We start from the raw sequence: 15,529 nt of genomic DNA, 5'->3' as shown, positions 1-15,529 counted from the left end.
CATTAGGATATTAAGTAAATATCATGTTCCATGAAGATATTTTGTACATTTCCTACCGCAAATATATCAAAACTTCATTTTTGATTAGTAATATGCATTGCTAAGAACTTCATTTGAACAACTTTAAAGGAGATTTTCTCAATATTTTGATTGTTTTGCACCCTCAGATTCCAGATTTTCAAATAGTTGCATCTCGGCCAAATATTGTCCTAATAAACCATACATCAATGGAAAGCTTATTAATTCAGCTTTCAGATGATGCATACATCTCAATTTAAAAAAAATGACCCTTATGACTGGTTTTGTGGTCAAGGGTCACATATGATTATATTTCATTATGTATTTTATCAAATCACATAAGTTTGTAAGAAACTGTTTAATCTTCCAAAAATATGTTTAATTATAGTAATATAATGTACAACGTGCTGATCAGAGGGATGTGGGTCTTTTTTTCCTGACAAAATCAATATAATGCAATATTTCTATCTGCTGAATGTAAGCTTTTCTATATTCCACGCTTGCCTGCTGCACTGGAGACATCACATGCATGTGCGAGTCATAAAAAATAGAAAATAAATCTAGAAAATATTTGATTGATGGATTTTAAATCAGCAGGGTTGAGGCATTAAAAGTAACTAAGCTGTTTTATGGATGGTAACAGTAATACTGAAATATTAGTTACACTACTAGTTACTTCAAAAAGTAATATTATTACAGTAACAAAGTTACTAGTAACTACTGCCCGGTCTGTGATAAATAAATAATTAATACAAAAGGGCGTGCCCTCGAAATGAAACGCGGCCTGTGATTGGTCCATCCTGAATCAGTAACACGCATCACGAGACAGCGCCGGTTCTCCAGCGACAGCTTGAACAATAATTTCTAAATGAATACTGACACTGAGAAACTGTAATAGACGTTAAACGGACGTTAAAACTGGAGAATTCCTAATAGAAATATTAAAACGTACTAATTAGAGATCACTTCCGGGTCACCAAACTGACAAACATGGCAGGCAAAGCAGCGAAGCAGAGTCGCGCTAGAAAGGCGGATAAAGATGAAGAGGAGCAGCCGCTGCAGGCCGTTCTCGTCGCAGACAGCTTCAACCGCAGGTTCTTCCCCATCAGCAAAGACCAGCCTCGGGTGAGAGAGGATCCAAACACACCACACACAGCTCCAGCATGTGTCTGTAGTTCAACTGTTCATCTGTCATGTGCAAACACCAGGTTCAGTTTATATATATATATATATATATATATATATATGCTGCATTTTTATTGTTTTTATATCACTTATGGGCTGCTATATAGGAAAGAAAGTCACCTGGGTTTCACTTTAAAGTGTTTTGATTTGTGTTTATGCAGTTTTAGCTGAATAAGGAGGATGTTATTAACCAGAAAGTCATTTATGTTCAGAAATGGGCACAGATATATCAAAATGTATTTAAAATACTGTGTTGAAAATGTATTTAAATACAAATACAGTATTTTGTATTTTGAAAATATCGCTCGATGTGTCAATAACTCCTGCCCAATATAAGCTCCACAAATATATTATATAATAAATATATATAAATCACATAAAGTTTAATCAACACATTTGACTAGCTAGTTAATAACCAAAAACAACCACTATCATTTTTATATCATAAACTTTAAACACGGTGGAGGGGAAAACTGTTGCTGCTGGGACAAGAAGGCTTTTCTCCCCACAAAAGCATGATCAGCTTGTTTTAATGTTAAAGTCATGCACATATAGTACCATTTCAAGCATTTAGTCTGTTTTATGCACAGCAGCATGTATTTGACTGAAAATCCAGAACTCTAACTATATAACAGTCTGTGTTGTTGTACATAACTTTCCCGTGCTTTTTGCTTAGTAATAGTACAGTGTCCTTAAAAGTACCTTTGTGTACCATTTATATACCATGCTAGGTGAATATGGCAATCGAGTAGCATGCATTGAAGCACCATTGTATTTCCATCTAATGCTATTCTGTTTTACCTTCTTTTTTGGAGATATGGTACCAGTACTTTTAAAATAGAGTATGGTAATCGTTCATTAATATAAGAACTGCCCTATATTGGAAAAAACTGGCATTGCAATATTTTGTTTGTCTGCGATATGAAAACGTACAGGAATTTGTGACCTGATGAATCATTCTCGGGTAAGTGATTACTTGTGCTGCCAACATTTACAGTAGCCCTGATGCAATAAAATAAATGGATAAAATAGAATAAAAAGTCATGGTTGTCATTGTTTTGAGCAAAAACTGCTGACTAATATAAAGTTCAGACATGAGCAATCAGTAATAAAATAATAACAAATAAACATTACAAGCAATAGCACAAAACATGCAATACAGCAAAGATTGAAAAATGAAATAAACAGTGAGGAATTATTATTTCTTCAATTATTCAGGTAGATCTAACTGTAGTATTGAGGTACAGAAATTGAATAATCAGACACTGCATAGTTTTTACTGTACAAATTAAATGTAGAATAATCCTTTTAAAAACTATAAGGTATTCAGTCGAGCAGTAAGGGATTTTCTCTGTCTTTTGCTAACATTAATGACAGACAATTGCAAGTCACAAGCCCTAATGCACAGATCTAATGGTGATGGATTAGAAGTTGCTTGCCACGATGGGTATTTTGACATAATTTGTGTTTATTTGTCCATTCAAGCACAAGAAGACACAAAAGAGAACTGTACTATGGTATTAGCATAGACTATTGTTCTATATTTTTCACTCTTGTGTTTTTCCCACTAGGCTCTTCTGCCTCTGGCTAATGTCTCCATGATTGACTACACGTTAGAGTTTCTGACATCTACTGGAGTTCAAGAGACGTTTGTCTTCTGCTGCTGGATGTCCAGCAAAATAAAGGAACACTTACAGTGAGACGCTGTGACGTTTTTAATGCTGCTGTTGAATGACAGAGACTCTGATGACTCAGTGTTTTTCTTATTTCACAGAAAGTCGAAATGGTGTCGCCCCATGTCTCCAAATGTGGTGCACATCATCACCTCTGATCTGTACCGCTCTCTCGGGGATGTGTTGAGGGACGTGGACACCAAAGCTCTAGTCCGCTCAGACTTTCTGCTGGTGTATGGGGACGTGGTGTCCAACATTGATGTTTCCCAGGCTTTACAGGAACACAAGTGAGTGTCGATCCTCCACAGACCCGGTCTATAAAAGTTCCATAGTTTAGAAATCATGTATCATTAATGCACTTTTCACTTTCCTGATAGACAGCGGCGCAAAATGGACAAGAATGTCTCAGTGATGACCATGATCTTCAAAGAGTCGCCGCCCGGTCACAAGACTCGCTGTGAAGACGATGATATCATAGTAGCTATGGACAGCAAGAGCAAGCGCATCCTTCATTACCAGAGAGCACAGGCCTTAAAGAAGCTTCACTTCCCTATGGTGAGATGTTTTACTGATATTTAGGGGTGCTCTGATCAATCGGGTACCGATCGCTATCGGTGGTATTTGCCAATTTCATAAACCAATCTCATACTGATGATGCAAAATGTGTCATCAAATGTGACCCTGGAGCACAAACCCAGTCTTAAGTCGCTGGGGTATATTTGTAGCAATAACCAAAAATACATTGTTTGGGTCAAAATTATCACTTTTTCTTTTATGCCAAAAATCATTAGGATATTAAGTAAAGATTGTTTCATGAAGACATTTTGTAAATTTCCTACCATAAATATATCAAAACTTCATTTTTGCTTAGTAATATGCATTGCTAAGAACTTAATTTGGACAACTTTAAAGGAGATTTTCTCAATATTTAGATTTTTTTTTGCACCCTCAGATTCCAGATTTTCAAATAGTTGCGTCTCGGCCAAATATTGTCCTAATAAACCATACATCAATGGAAAGATTATTTATTTTCAGCTTTCAGATCATGTATAAATCTAACCGTATGACTGGTTTTGTGGTCCATGATTGGTCACAAATGTACAGTAAAACATGCACTGTAAATGTAGTTAATAAAAAAAAAATCTCAGTATGTTATAAGAAATTTCTGGATAAAACATACCAATAAAATGATAATAAATATTGATAGTTAACAAACCCTTGGGTTATAATGATCATCAATCCAGCATTAAGCACTGTAGGCTTTGCCCTCACAAGCCCATCTGTCTTCATCTGGATTATTTTAGTGTCTATATACAGAACTCAACATTTGAAGAGGATCAGAAAAGTTCATCAAAGTTGTCCTAAGACAAGAACGCATTTTGATTTTTAGGCTTTAGGACAACTTTGATGACACTACTATTCAAAAGTCTGTAATTTATACGGGATTTTTTTAATGTTTTTGAAAGAAGTCTCCTCTGCTCACCCAGGCTGTATTTATTTGATACAGTAAAAATTGTAATATTGTAAAATGGTTTACTATTTAAAATAACTATTTTACAATTTTTTTAAATATGATTTTTCCTGTGATTGAAGCTGAATATTCAGCATCATCAGTCTTCGGTGTCACATGATCCTTCAGAAATTATTCTAATATGCTGATTTGCTTCTCAAGGAACATTTCTATTATTATATTGTTGAAAACAGTTGATCAAAGCACACCTACTAACATTGTGGTTGAATCTCCTGAAGTTTCCTGTTTGCATAGAGAACTAGTAGCATTACTCCTCTTTTAATCATTTTTAATGGTTTATTAATCAAATGAAGATTATTGCAGTCATGAAAATCAGACAGCACAACAAATATGTTTTTAAAACCATAATACCAAACAAAATTCATAAATTCCAGGCAGCTCAACATAGAAGTCATTGCATTTAGTGATTTATAATTGTGCCTTTTTTCCCCACAGAATATTTTCCATAGTGGAAGTGATGAGTTTGAAATTAGGTTTGATCTTTTGGATTGTCATATTAGCATCTGTTCTCCACAGGTGAGCATTCGTTTGCTTTACAGTCGTGGATGTTTAAATTATAAACACATTGCTCAATAAAAGTGAATGTTGTTTAATGTAGGTTGCTGAGCTTTTCACAGACAACTTTGACTATCAGACAAAAAACGACTTTGTCCGTGGGCTTCTAGTCAATGAAGAGGTATGAAACACAGAATCAAGTGACTTGCTTCTTTGTGAATTCGTGTGATATCTGACAGAGTTTCTTCCACTAGATCCTGGGAAACCAGATCCATATGCATGTCACTAAAGACGGATATGGTGCTCGTGTGTCGAACCTCCTCATGTACGACACCGTCTCCTCCGACATGATCCGCCGCTGGATCTATCCGATCACACCCGAGGCCAACTTTGCAGACCAGGAAGGCCAGAGCTGTACTCACTCTCGACATAATGTGTACCGTGAGCCAGGGGTCAGTCTGGGTCACGGCAGCCAGATGGAGGAAAATGTGCTTATTGGCCGAAATACAATCATCGGCGCGAACTGCACCATATCAAATACTGTGATTGGTGCAAACTGTGTCATCGGTACGGTCTTTATATTAAATTATTTAGTTTCGGTTCATGATATTGTAGGGCTGGGTGATTAAACAATATAATTTTTTACTCTATATGGATCAGCCAATCACACAGCAGAAATAAACGCAACAGCAGCAGTAAGTGCATGATCTGCGTCTGTGTGAATGAGTATATATGAACTTCAGAGCTGCTCTGAGAGTCACTTCAGCGGCTTTAAAAGGTTTCATTTGAGAAAAACGTCAAATACACACCAAAGCTCAAAGATCCTCACAACAAATACATTTTTGGTTTAACTTGAAGAAATTATGACTGAAATGTATAGTATTATTGCATACTAAATTTACTTCTCAAATTAATAATAATATTATTTTTAAGGAATATCATACAACTAAGATATTTTTTCATCCATGTTTTAATGTATGCGGTTCTGCCGTGCAGCATCTTATTGGATGTACTACTAATTAATTTCATTAGACATGATTTTTGATTTTTTAACATTTGATGAGTTAAAAAACACAGAATTCAGAAGAAAATAAAATGGAAAACAGAACTGAGATTGGGGGGGGTCCTACATTAAAAGGTAGCTACTCTGTGGAGTTTATTTGTGAATAGACAATTCGTTTTGTGTTGTTTGCATCCATTCTCAAGGTCTAACAAACATGGAAAGCATTTCCTTCTCCACTATGGTAAATGATGTCGGGGGAAAAAATATGATAATGTTTTTAGCCATTTTTCCCAGCCTTACTCTCGTATATTTTCTGTGCTATGCATGTATAATCACACAGTCCATGCCTTCTCAAACTCAGTTATCATTCTTTATATGTTCGCATTTTTAAAAAATACCGTGTGAAAATCTATTTGTTTGACATCCTGCTAACTGCTGTTTTGTCTACTTAGGAGACAATGTGACTCTGGATAGAGCTTACATATGGAACAGAGTCCGCATAGCCAACGATGTGACGGTCAAGCAGTCGGTTATCTGTGATAATGTGGAGGTGAAACACGGAGTCGTTTTGAACGAGCAGTGTGTGCTCGCCTACAACGTAAGAAACCACAACACCGCCTCAAATTACAGACAAGAACAGTTGTTATTTGAAATCAAAGTAACTTGACGCTTCAGATGATCACATCAGTTACGAGTGACTGCTAAAGATGTATTTCAGGCATTATTTTAAGAGATTTGTTCAAAAACACTGATTCATCCAGTAAGTGCAGTCTTTTATGAGTGAGTCACTGAATCCTTCACTCAACCCAAATTATTAAAAAGCAATTAACATTGTCTCAGAACCTCTAGTAAATTACTTTTTGTTGTCTATTCAGAATAAAAAAAATGTGATTTATTTATTTTTTTTAAATATATAAACTAAATATACTATATATTTTAAATTGTATATGTGACCCTGGACCACAAAACCAGTCATAAGGGCCAATGTTTTGAAATTGAGATTTATACATCATCTGTAAGATGAATAAATAAGCTTTCCATTGATGTATGGTTTAAAGTTGTCCAAATTAAGTTCTTAGCAATGCATATTACTAATCAAAAATTAAGTTTTAATATATTTACAGTTTGAATTTGTAAAATATCTTCATGGAACATGATCTTTACTTAATATCCTAATGATTTTTGGCATAAAATAAATATTTATCATTTTGACCCATATACTGTAATGTTGGCTATTGCTACAAATATACCCGAGCGACTTAAGACTGCTTTTGTGCTCCAGGGTCACATGTATTCAAATATATTAAATATAGGAAAGCTAAATAAACTTAGTTATCCAAATTTATTTAAATGATTATTTGGTCCCTAAATTGTTGATGCTCAAAATAGAGGCTTAATGAGACAAAAGTTTTTTTTACATTAATAATTCTTCGCTGTGTCCAATCACTCGCTAGTTTCCTTGTTTTCTAAAGAAGTGTTGCTATGCAGGTTGTGGTGGGTCCAGATATTACTCTTCAGGAAGGCACAGTTCTGTCCATGCACCATCCAGATGAAGAGGATGAGGAAGATGAGGATGAGTTCTTGAGCGATGACGATGCTGGCTACAGTAAAGACAAAACCAAACAGAAAGGTTCATGCTCATCTTATTTTCTTATGTGGACATCATAAAGTACACGTTCTGTGCAATGCTCTGCACTGGGATTGTGCCGGTCACTCTGACATTGGTTTAAATGCTGATGGTCACTGACTTGATCTTAATTTGTGGGTCGAATATCTGATGGGATTATATTTGAAAACACTTTATTTAAATGTGTCCTTGTCACATGATGCATGCATTTAATAAAGTAGTAGCAGTAAAGTATAGATAATTACAAGCAGGTAATACTAAATCTATAGTAAGTACATGTAAATTAATCAGTATGTACTTGTGTAACAAGGATGCATTAAAATAAATTGTGGTCTTGATAAAAAAAAAGACATTATTTCCTCTAAAAACTGAACTTGTTGGATGTCATTCACATGCATGTTGTTTGTTTTGTCAGTGTTTAACCCAGCAGAGGTTGGTTCAGAGGGGAAAGGATACAGATGGAAGACCAGCAGTCTCGCTGACACCGAGGAAGATGAGCTTGCTGAATGCATTTGGGGTGAGATGTCTTCGAATCACATTACACTCAAAATATTGTCCTCATTTATTCACCCTTGGTCCAAACTTGAAGCACTTTTTTTCTTCACAAAGGATTTTAAAGAATTGCTATACTGGTCTGGGCCCGTATTCCTAAAGATTGTAAGAATCCTTTTAGAGAGCTCCTAATTTAGCTTAATTTCTAACTAGGAGTCTTAGCTTAAAAGTGATTCGGGACCGATCTGAGAGTAACTATGAGCGAGGAAAAGACAAAAACTTTTATCTTAGTGAGGAGGCGGGGTTGACCCCGTTGCTAGCTATGACACATTCTTTTGAAGACTGTGATTGGTTGGTTGTCAAGAAGGAAATAAAAGAGCGCTTTTAAGAGTAGGGTATATTATAAACCTTCACTTTGAATTTACAGGCTTAATTTTTCCTGTTTTACCGTACTCTCGCTCTCTCTCTCTCTCTTTCTCACACACACACATTATATATGTATATATATTCTTTATTTTTTATTTACCATGCTGTCATACTTACCGTATTTTATAGGAAATGAGCAGAGACATAGCCTAATAAGTGCTGTTTCTGGCGCTATGGCATTTCAGCGCAGTGTCAGAGATGTTAGCATGTCTCTAAAAAGATCGGTCACAGACATGATCCCTGCACAATCTAATGTGTAGCGTCTTATTAACTCACTGTCATGCATTGTGTGCAACACATTTCTTCTCCCTCTTCATGTTTCGTCCATTTTCTCCACTGCTAAAGAAACTCTTAAGTCCCTTAAAACCCTCGTCCATACTGCTAACAATTTTGGACCTTTTAAGGGTTAAGATGCTTTCTGAATGACTTTTTTCTTTACTAGGATCTTTTCTTTAATTTTTAAGAGGAAACACCCACATTTCTTAGAATTGTGTTACTAGGAGCAACTCTTAGCACTAAAATTCTTCATGAATACCGGTCCTGGTCTATAAATTTATCCACAACTCGCTACCAATTGTATTAAATTGACTCTATCCTATAAATGCAGTTAACATAGCAACTTAAAGTTCAGTCAGTTCCTCACACAAAGCTATTTAATGACTTCAGACATCTTTAGAAAAAGTCATACAAGTTTCAAACGACTTAATGAATTTAACCCTCCTGTTGTATTCGGGCCAGTTTTGACCCAGAATGCTGCATAAAAATGTCAACAAAAAAAAAAATCCATGGTTTTAACTACGGGAAAAAACTTTGCATAAGAATTAAGACTATCAAAAAATACACATCATACGTTTTAAAAAAAAAATGTTTTTAGGAGATACAACCATTTAAATTGTTACACCTTTTGCATTCAGGTCAGTTTTGACCTTGAAGTGAACTGTGGCTTTACATGTGAAATTATGCAGATTTTTTTTTTTTTTTTTTTTTTTACATCTATCAGTTAGATTTGTCTCATTTTACTTATGTAAAATACATTTATACGTAAACATTGTACATTTGACTGTGTAAGCACAAAGAAAGATGCTATAAACAGACAAAAGATGTAATATGTAACAAATAAAGCATATCTAATGAACTACAGCCCAAAGGGGTGCAGAGCAAAATTTCAAAGACCAAATCATTTAAATTTGAAAAAGGAGTAGTAGTCCACATTTTATTCTGCTTGCATCTATTGATGAAGCATTGCAGGTTCAGGCTGAAAGTGATATATTCATTTTACTTGCATAAACTGTTTTGTTTTGATGAATATATATAATTGTTTTTTTATGTTTTGTTAGAAAAATAATATGAAGTATTCACAAATTTGGACTGTTTTTGAGCAGCATGACTTGTAAGGTCAGAGAAATTTAATTAAATTCCCTTAAGTACCACTTTACCTTCACGCTGTGGAAATTCAAAAGGAAAACAGAAGACAACGAGCGCAGCGGGGCTACATTAGGTCAATAAGCTCCAGTTTCACCAGATCAAAACTGACCAGGGAATGGGAACGGTGTATACAGGTTTTATTAATGAGATGAAGTTAAATAAACGGGCATTGATGATGATGATGATGATGATGTTTCCAGGCCTAGCGTTGAATCCCGACCCAGAGAGTGACAGTGAAAGTGAGGTCAGCGAGGGATCACATGACCTGGGAAGCCACCCTGCATCACCTGAACTGGATGATGTCAAAGGTTACATGAATATCAGAGCTCTATTCATCTTTTCTAATATCACTCCGCTCTCCCAGTTTCATACTAACTGTTCTTTCCCCTCAGTGTTTCAGAATGAGGTTCATGGTACGTTACAGAGAGGGCTGGATGAGAACATAAGCTTTGACAATCTGGTTGTTGAGATCAACTCACTCAAGTAAGTTAGAATTACATACACTAACTCTCTGAGGGTTTAGCATGGTAATGTATGTGGCAGTGTTAATGTGATTGGTCTTGGCGGAATAGACCTGCTACGCTGCAGAGCAAGTACTGAGACTCTCTACTGCCAACACATCCACAACATGCTGCTGTGAGCATGTAAGAAACACTGCAGCTGCACATATAACGTATATGAATTAACCCCCATATATATCATACATGAAATCACTTTGTAGCAGATCTATACCAGTGGAGGGATTCTGAAGCGCTAAAGCAAGCACTAGCCAAGTATTTGAATGTTGAGCAGCGAGCAAAGAAACCAGTCAGCTGCGCCATGTGATGATGTCATTGTCAGACTGAGTTAGAACCTATCGGACTGCGCCATCTAGAGTTTCACGACAGAACTTTGGATTTATTTACACATTCCAGTTAATAGAATGGTTCACCTGAAAATTAAAGGGGTCCTATTATGCCCTTTTACAAAGTCTTGATTTAGTTTTGGGGGTGTACTAGGACATGCTCTCATGCTTGGTGGCTTGAAAATTGCATTATTTTTCACATAATTTACATTATTACAATACCTCTCTCCCCAGCCTGACACAAACGGCTCGATTAGTTCTGGGTTTGATGAAGGCCCGCCTTACGAAAAATGAAATGTGTTGTGATTGGTTAGCTATCCCAGTGCGTTGTGATTGGCGGGTGTTTCAGTATTGCCCCGCCCCTTGCCAAAGTTCGTCAATATTGCCATATCAATTCAGACCTCTAGAATATTGAACCAGAGGATCGCGCAGAACCTTTGCACACACGGATATTGCAAGACATATTAAAGTGGTAACGTTATTGTTGTTTTTTTCCCCCGGCTAAATCATATTGTAGGATGTAAACAACATCTTAAAAATAACTGCATTTACTATGTACAGATAAGTGCAATGGTAATATGTATTATTCTTTAATTCTAACATTATAACATGAATTGCAGTGAAACTGTTATACAGTTGAATTTATTTATACCATAGTCCCACAGATTTGAGAGAGAGCTCCGCTCACAAACACTTCTTTATCAGACATTACATGCAAGATGAAATGAAAATGACAGCCAAAGTTCTCTTAAAACAGTCGGTTTCCATCACAAATACAGGAAAGCAACGCTGTAGTCCAAACGAGCCGTTCATTGTAGTTCTTGAAAAGGATTTTTTAAAAACGAAATATCTCCCTTTGGAGTAGACTTTGAGATTTGTAACTTGGTAGATGTTTTTATGCCCAAACATACACACTGACTAAAATTCAAAAAGTGAAAAAGCATAATAGGACCCCTTTAAGAGATTACTTGCTGCTTGTTGCAAATCCATATGCTGCTTTTTCTCAGACACATAACATGAGATGCTCTTTTTCGATAACAGTTCAGTGACCTCAGCTGTCAAGCTTTATTTGTAATGAACTCACTAAAGGGATTTTTACATTTGATTATTTGTTTTTGTTTAGAAGTAAAATGGAAAAGTTAATGCATTGTTTCTTTTTTATATTTGTTCTATTGCTTTTTTCGTATGTTCTTATTTATAACAAAGATTTGGAGGAAAAGATGCAATGTTTCTAGGTGATCTTTCTCAGAATTGAGTTTGTAACGGCTGTAGCTCAGTCATTTTCTGTCCTATTCCAACTAATTTTTTTAATGGAGAATGTGACATTAAAATAGCTCATTTTTGAATATTTGCATATTGTGACTCATTTTGCCAGCGCAAGTCACATGTTGTCCATATGGACATTCCAGTATTTCAGATGCCATATGATGAACAGACCAAACATTGCATGGATTTTGATGGCCGAATGACATTGCTTTTGCTTTGTGTCAGTGTGCTGATTTGATTCTGAACGTTAAGAATGAGATTTGAGAGTTTGAAGTAAATGGAGACTTTTTTCTATCTGTTCCTCACACAGTTTATGGCTACTCAAAAGTCATACTACTTGTATGATAAGGTAAATGCCATTGTCTCTTCTCAGGTATGCCTACAACATTTCTCTGAAGGAGGTTATGCAGATCTTGATTCGAGTTGTGCTGGAGTTTCCTTTCCACCAGCAGGGGGCTCAGATAAGCATCGCTCAGTATTCATCACACCTGCTGCCTGTGAGTCTGACTGCTTGACATGTACAGGGATTAAAGCAAAAAATCTCGTTTTTCAGGACTATACCGTTTATCAGACCAATAACTTTTTAGAAGCATGTTTATGTTTTTACATCTTGTAACAGAAAACAATGTTTTAGTGAATCTCTAAAAGGGATAGTGCACCCAAAAATGTAATTCTGTCATCATGCACTCACCCATGGAAGTTGTTCTGAATTTCTTCCGTTGAACATAAAATAAGATATTTTGAAGAATGTTGGTATCCAGACAGTTGCTGGTCCCCACTGACTTCTATAGGTTTAATTTCCCCTACCATGGAAGTCAGTGGGGACCAGTGTTTGGTTACCAACCTTTTTCAGAATATCATCTTTTGTGCTCAACAGAAGAAAGAAACTCATACAGGTTCAGAACAACTTGAAGGTAAATAAATTGACAATTTTAATTTTGGGGTGAACTATCCCTTTAACACAGAATAAAAAGTGCCATTCTCGTGTAAAAGTCATTTGATAATCATTTCAGCCATTATTGTTGGCTCTTGATATTGTAATAATATATAACAATATATTTTTGTGTCTGGGGAAAAATCACAAACCTGCACACAGGGTTCCTATGGGGTTTGGAAAAGTATGGAAAAAGAAAGCAGTGTATGGAAAAGTATTTGTTTTACAGACACTTGCTCCTATTTAGTTTTTTATAATAGAAAATAAAGAATTTATTGAAAATAAATGTATCGTACAAGAAGTCAAAATACGACTGAATGAATTCAAGGTGCACTTTTTCATTATGCAAAACTGCAGGTTATAAGAATTTTGAGTTTCTTCTCACAATATTCTTAGCACCGTATTACATAGCCTTAAGGACCTTTGCAAAAATTAAAAAAATATACAGACTGTTATGTGCGCATGAGAAACGTAGCATTAAAGTACAATGCACACTGAGCCACCTATTGCACCATCAGCCCATTTCACAGTGTGGTTTCTCAGCCTCCACAGAGTATGCGTTAAAGAGACCGAAGGCCTTGAAATATGGCATACTGCCCCTACTGACCTTTTTACAGTACCTGTCTTTTTTACAAATCCTTGAACTTGGCAAATTTTATGCCATTTTGTGTCATGGTTCATACCTTTCCAAATATAAAGCTGAAAATAATACTCATAACCTGTGTGGCCTGTATTTACAAATGGCCTCACTTGCTCTTATGGGAAAAATAAGGTGGATAACTGATTCTGATATTTGAAGCTGCTTTGATGGTCTGTATTGTATAAAAGCGCTGTAGAAATAAAGCGCACGACTATTTGACTATAGCAGAAGATGCTGATAACAGTCTCTGTATTTTTCCTCACAGCTGTTGAAGAAGTGGACGCCAGTCTTTAAGAACTATGTGAAGAGACCTCAAGACCAAATGGACTGTCTTGCTTCCATGGAGGAGGTTTTCCTTGAAAATGAAACCCATTGGGCAGCTTTGGTCAAAGTGAGCCGTCTCTTTTTCTGCAGTGAACCATAACACGCGTTCCTTTGCTGATTGTATGTAATGTGTGTCCACTTCAGGTGCTGATGAATATGTACCAGCTGGAGATCTTGGAGGAGGATAGCATCATGAGCTGGTTCAAACAGAGCTCCACCACAGACAAGAGCCACCAGCTCCGCAGGAATCAAGGGGTGCGATTCTTTAGTTTAAATGATGTAAAATGAAGCCTTTAGCTACATTTACACTAGATTTTTAATTCTGATCATTGCTGTCAAATTACACGCCGTCTTTATGGGCGGTCAGTGACGTGTGTGAATGAAAGCACAGAACATGGGAAAGTTGTGAAAGCAGCGTGATTCGTCAAAATCACACAACGCCAGAGGAGCTACCAGAACAAGTTTTCTTGGAATGGACTGAAATCTGGGTGAAAGAGGACTGTGTTAACTGTGCTGTTATGTCTTGTCTTTCTACAGCTCTTGAAGTTCATCCAATGGCTAGAGGAGGCTGAGGAGTCTTCAGAAGGAGATGAATGAACATAATCCATCGTGTGTGAGACTCTTTGGACATTCATTTATACCCTTTACAAACCAGGAAAAAAAGCAAATCTTGGTATGTTTGTGTAATGTTTAATTCCTGACAAAGGTCAACATATAAAGGTGTGGAAATGGATATTTATTCAGTTTTTCTTTCTTGATTTCTGTGTAGTTGTAATGCTTGTTAAAAGCAATGTTCAAACCAAAAATGAGAATGTACTTTAATTGAAAGCTAGGGGTTGAAATGGGTACTGCAGTCCAAATTCAAAATGTTGGAGACCGCATCAGACCTGAGGCTCACATGGGTTGCCAGATTGAACGAGGAACAGGAACGAGCGCAATTGACAATGGAAGACGTAAGCCTTACACTGTTGATGAGTTGATTTATTTTTGTTTTAATATTCCTTTGGTCATAGAGCTTATTAAATGCATGCAGATGCTTTTTATGTTGGGTAAAATCGGCAGTCTCAGAGCCAGTTTGTTTGCAGGCTTCCATGGCCGCAACTGGCAACCCTAGGTGTCAAATACTATTGGTTAAACTGGCAGTGGGCGGAGTCACAGAGACCAAAACAGACATTCTGACACGGAACGCGCATTTCAAAGTAGATTAGCTGCCTGTAGCATTGTTTTCAGAGAACTTAACATGTTTCTTAAATATCTGCAAACATATTACGGTATTTTTATGCTTTAGTACAATCAAAAGAATTACATACAGCACCTTTAATTTACCATCATATTCCAAATATGCATTTCTCCTATGGAACACAAGTTATATTTTGAAGGACAAACAGCATTGGACCCCATTGAATTTTATGGATAAGGAAAATACTTGTTTCAAACAGACCCTTTTGATAAATGATTTATACAGGTTACTTGGTTATGAATGTCTGGAAAATTCATTTTGAGATACCATTTTAGTTTTTTTGTGAACTTTTAAAGTTTCAACAATTTAAAGTAAAGTTGACATGGACACCCATGAGTTATGAATGACTTTTAATATTGGTAGAAGGGAGCTGATATTATTTTGGATTCATATAAAAGGAAACGCA

General features: G+C 36.1%; 1 protein-coding gene across 1 annotated transcript; it reads left to right on the top strand.

Moving 5' to 3' along the window:
- The first annotated feature begins 825 nt into the window (after window positions 1-825).
- LOC306846550 (translation initiation factor eIF2B subunit epsilon-like) lies at window positions 826-14,616 on the top strand. The gene is made up of 16 exons (XM_079380005.1): window positions 826-1,143; window positions 2,775-2,899; window positions 2,978-3,163; window positions 3,254-3,431; window positions 4,843-4,923; window positions 5,006-5,083; window positions 5,157-5,469; window positions 6,358-6,503; window positions 7,394-7,535; window positions 7,948-8,049; window positions 10,076-10,183; window positions 10,268-10,358; window positions 12,359-12,482; window positions 13,825-13,950; window positions 14,028-14,138; window positions 14,421-14,616. The coding sequence occupies exons 1-16, from the start codon at window positions 1,009-1,011 to the stop codon at window positions 14,478-14,480; spliced, it is 2,106 nt and encodes a 701-aa protein (XP_079236131.1). The 5' UTR covers window positions 826-1,008; the 3' UTR covers window positions 14,481-14,616.
- The last annotated feature ends 913 nt before the right edge of the window (window positions 14,617-15,529 follow it).

This window comes from Barbus barbus (genome assembly GCF_936440315.1).
Source record: "Barbus barbus genome assembly, chromosome: 26".
NCBI lineage: Eukaryota > Metazoa > Chordata > Actinopteri > Cypriniformes > Cyprinidae > Barbus > Barbus barbus.
The sequence above is the reverse complement of the archived record's forward strand: the minus strand, read 5'-3'. Positions and strand labels throughout refer to the sequence as shown.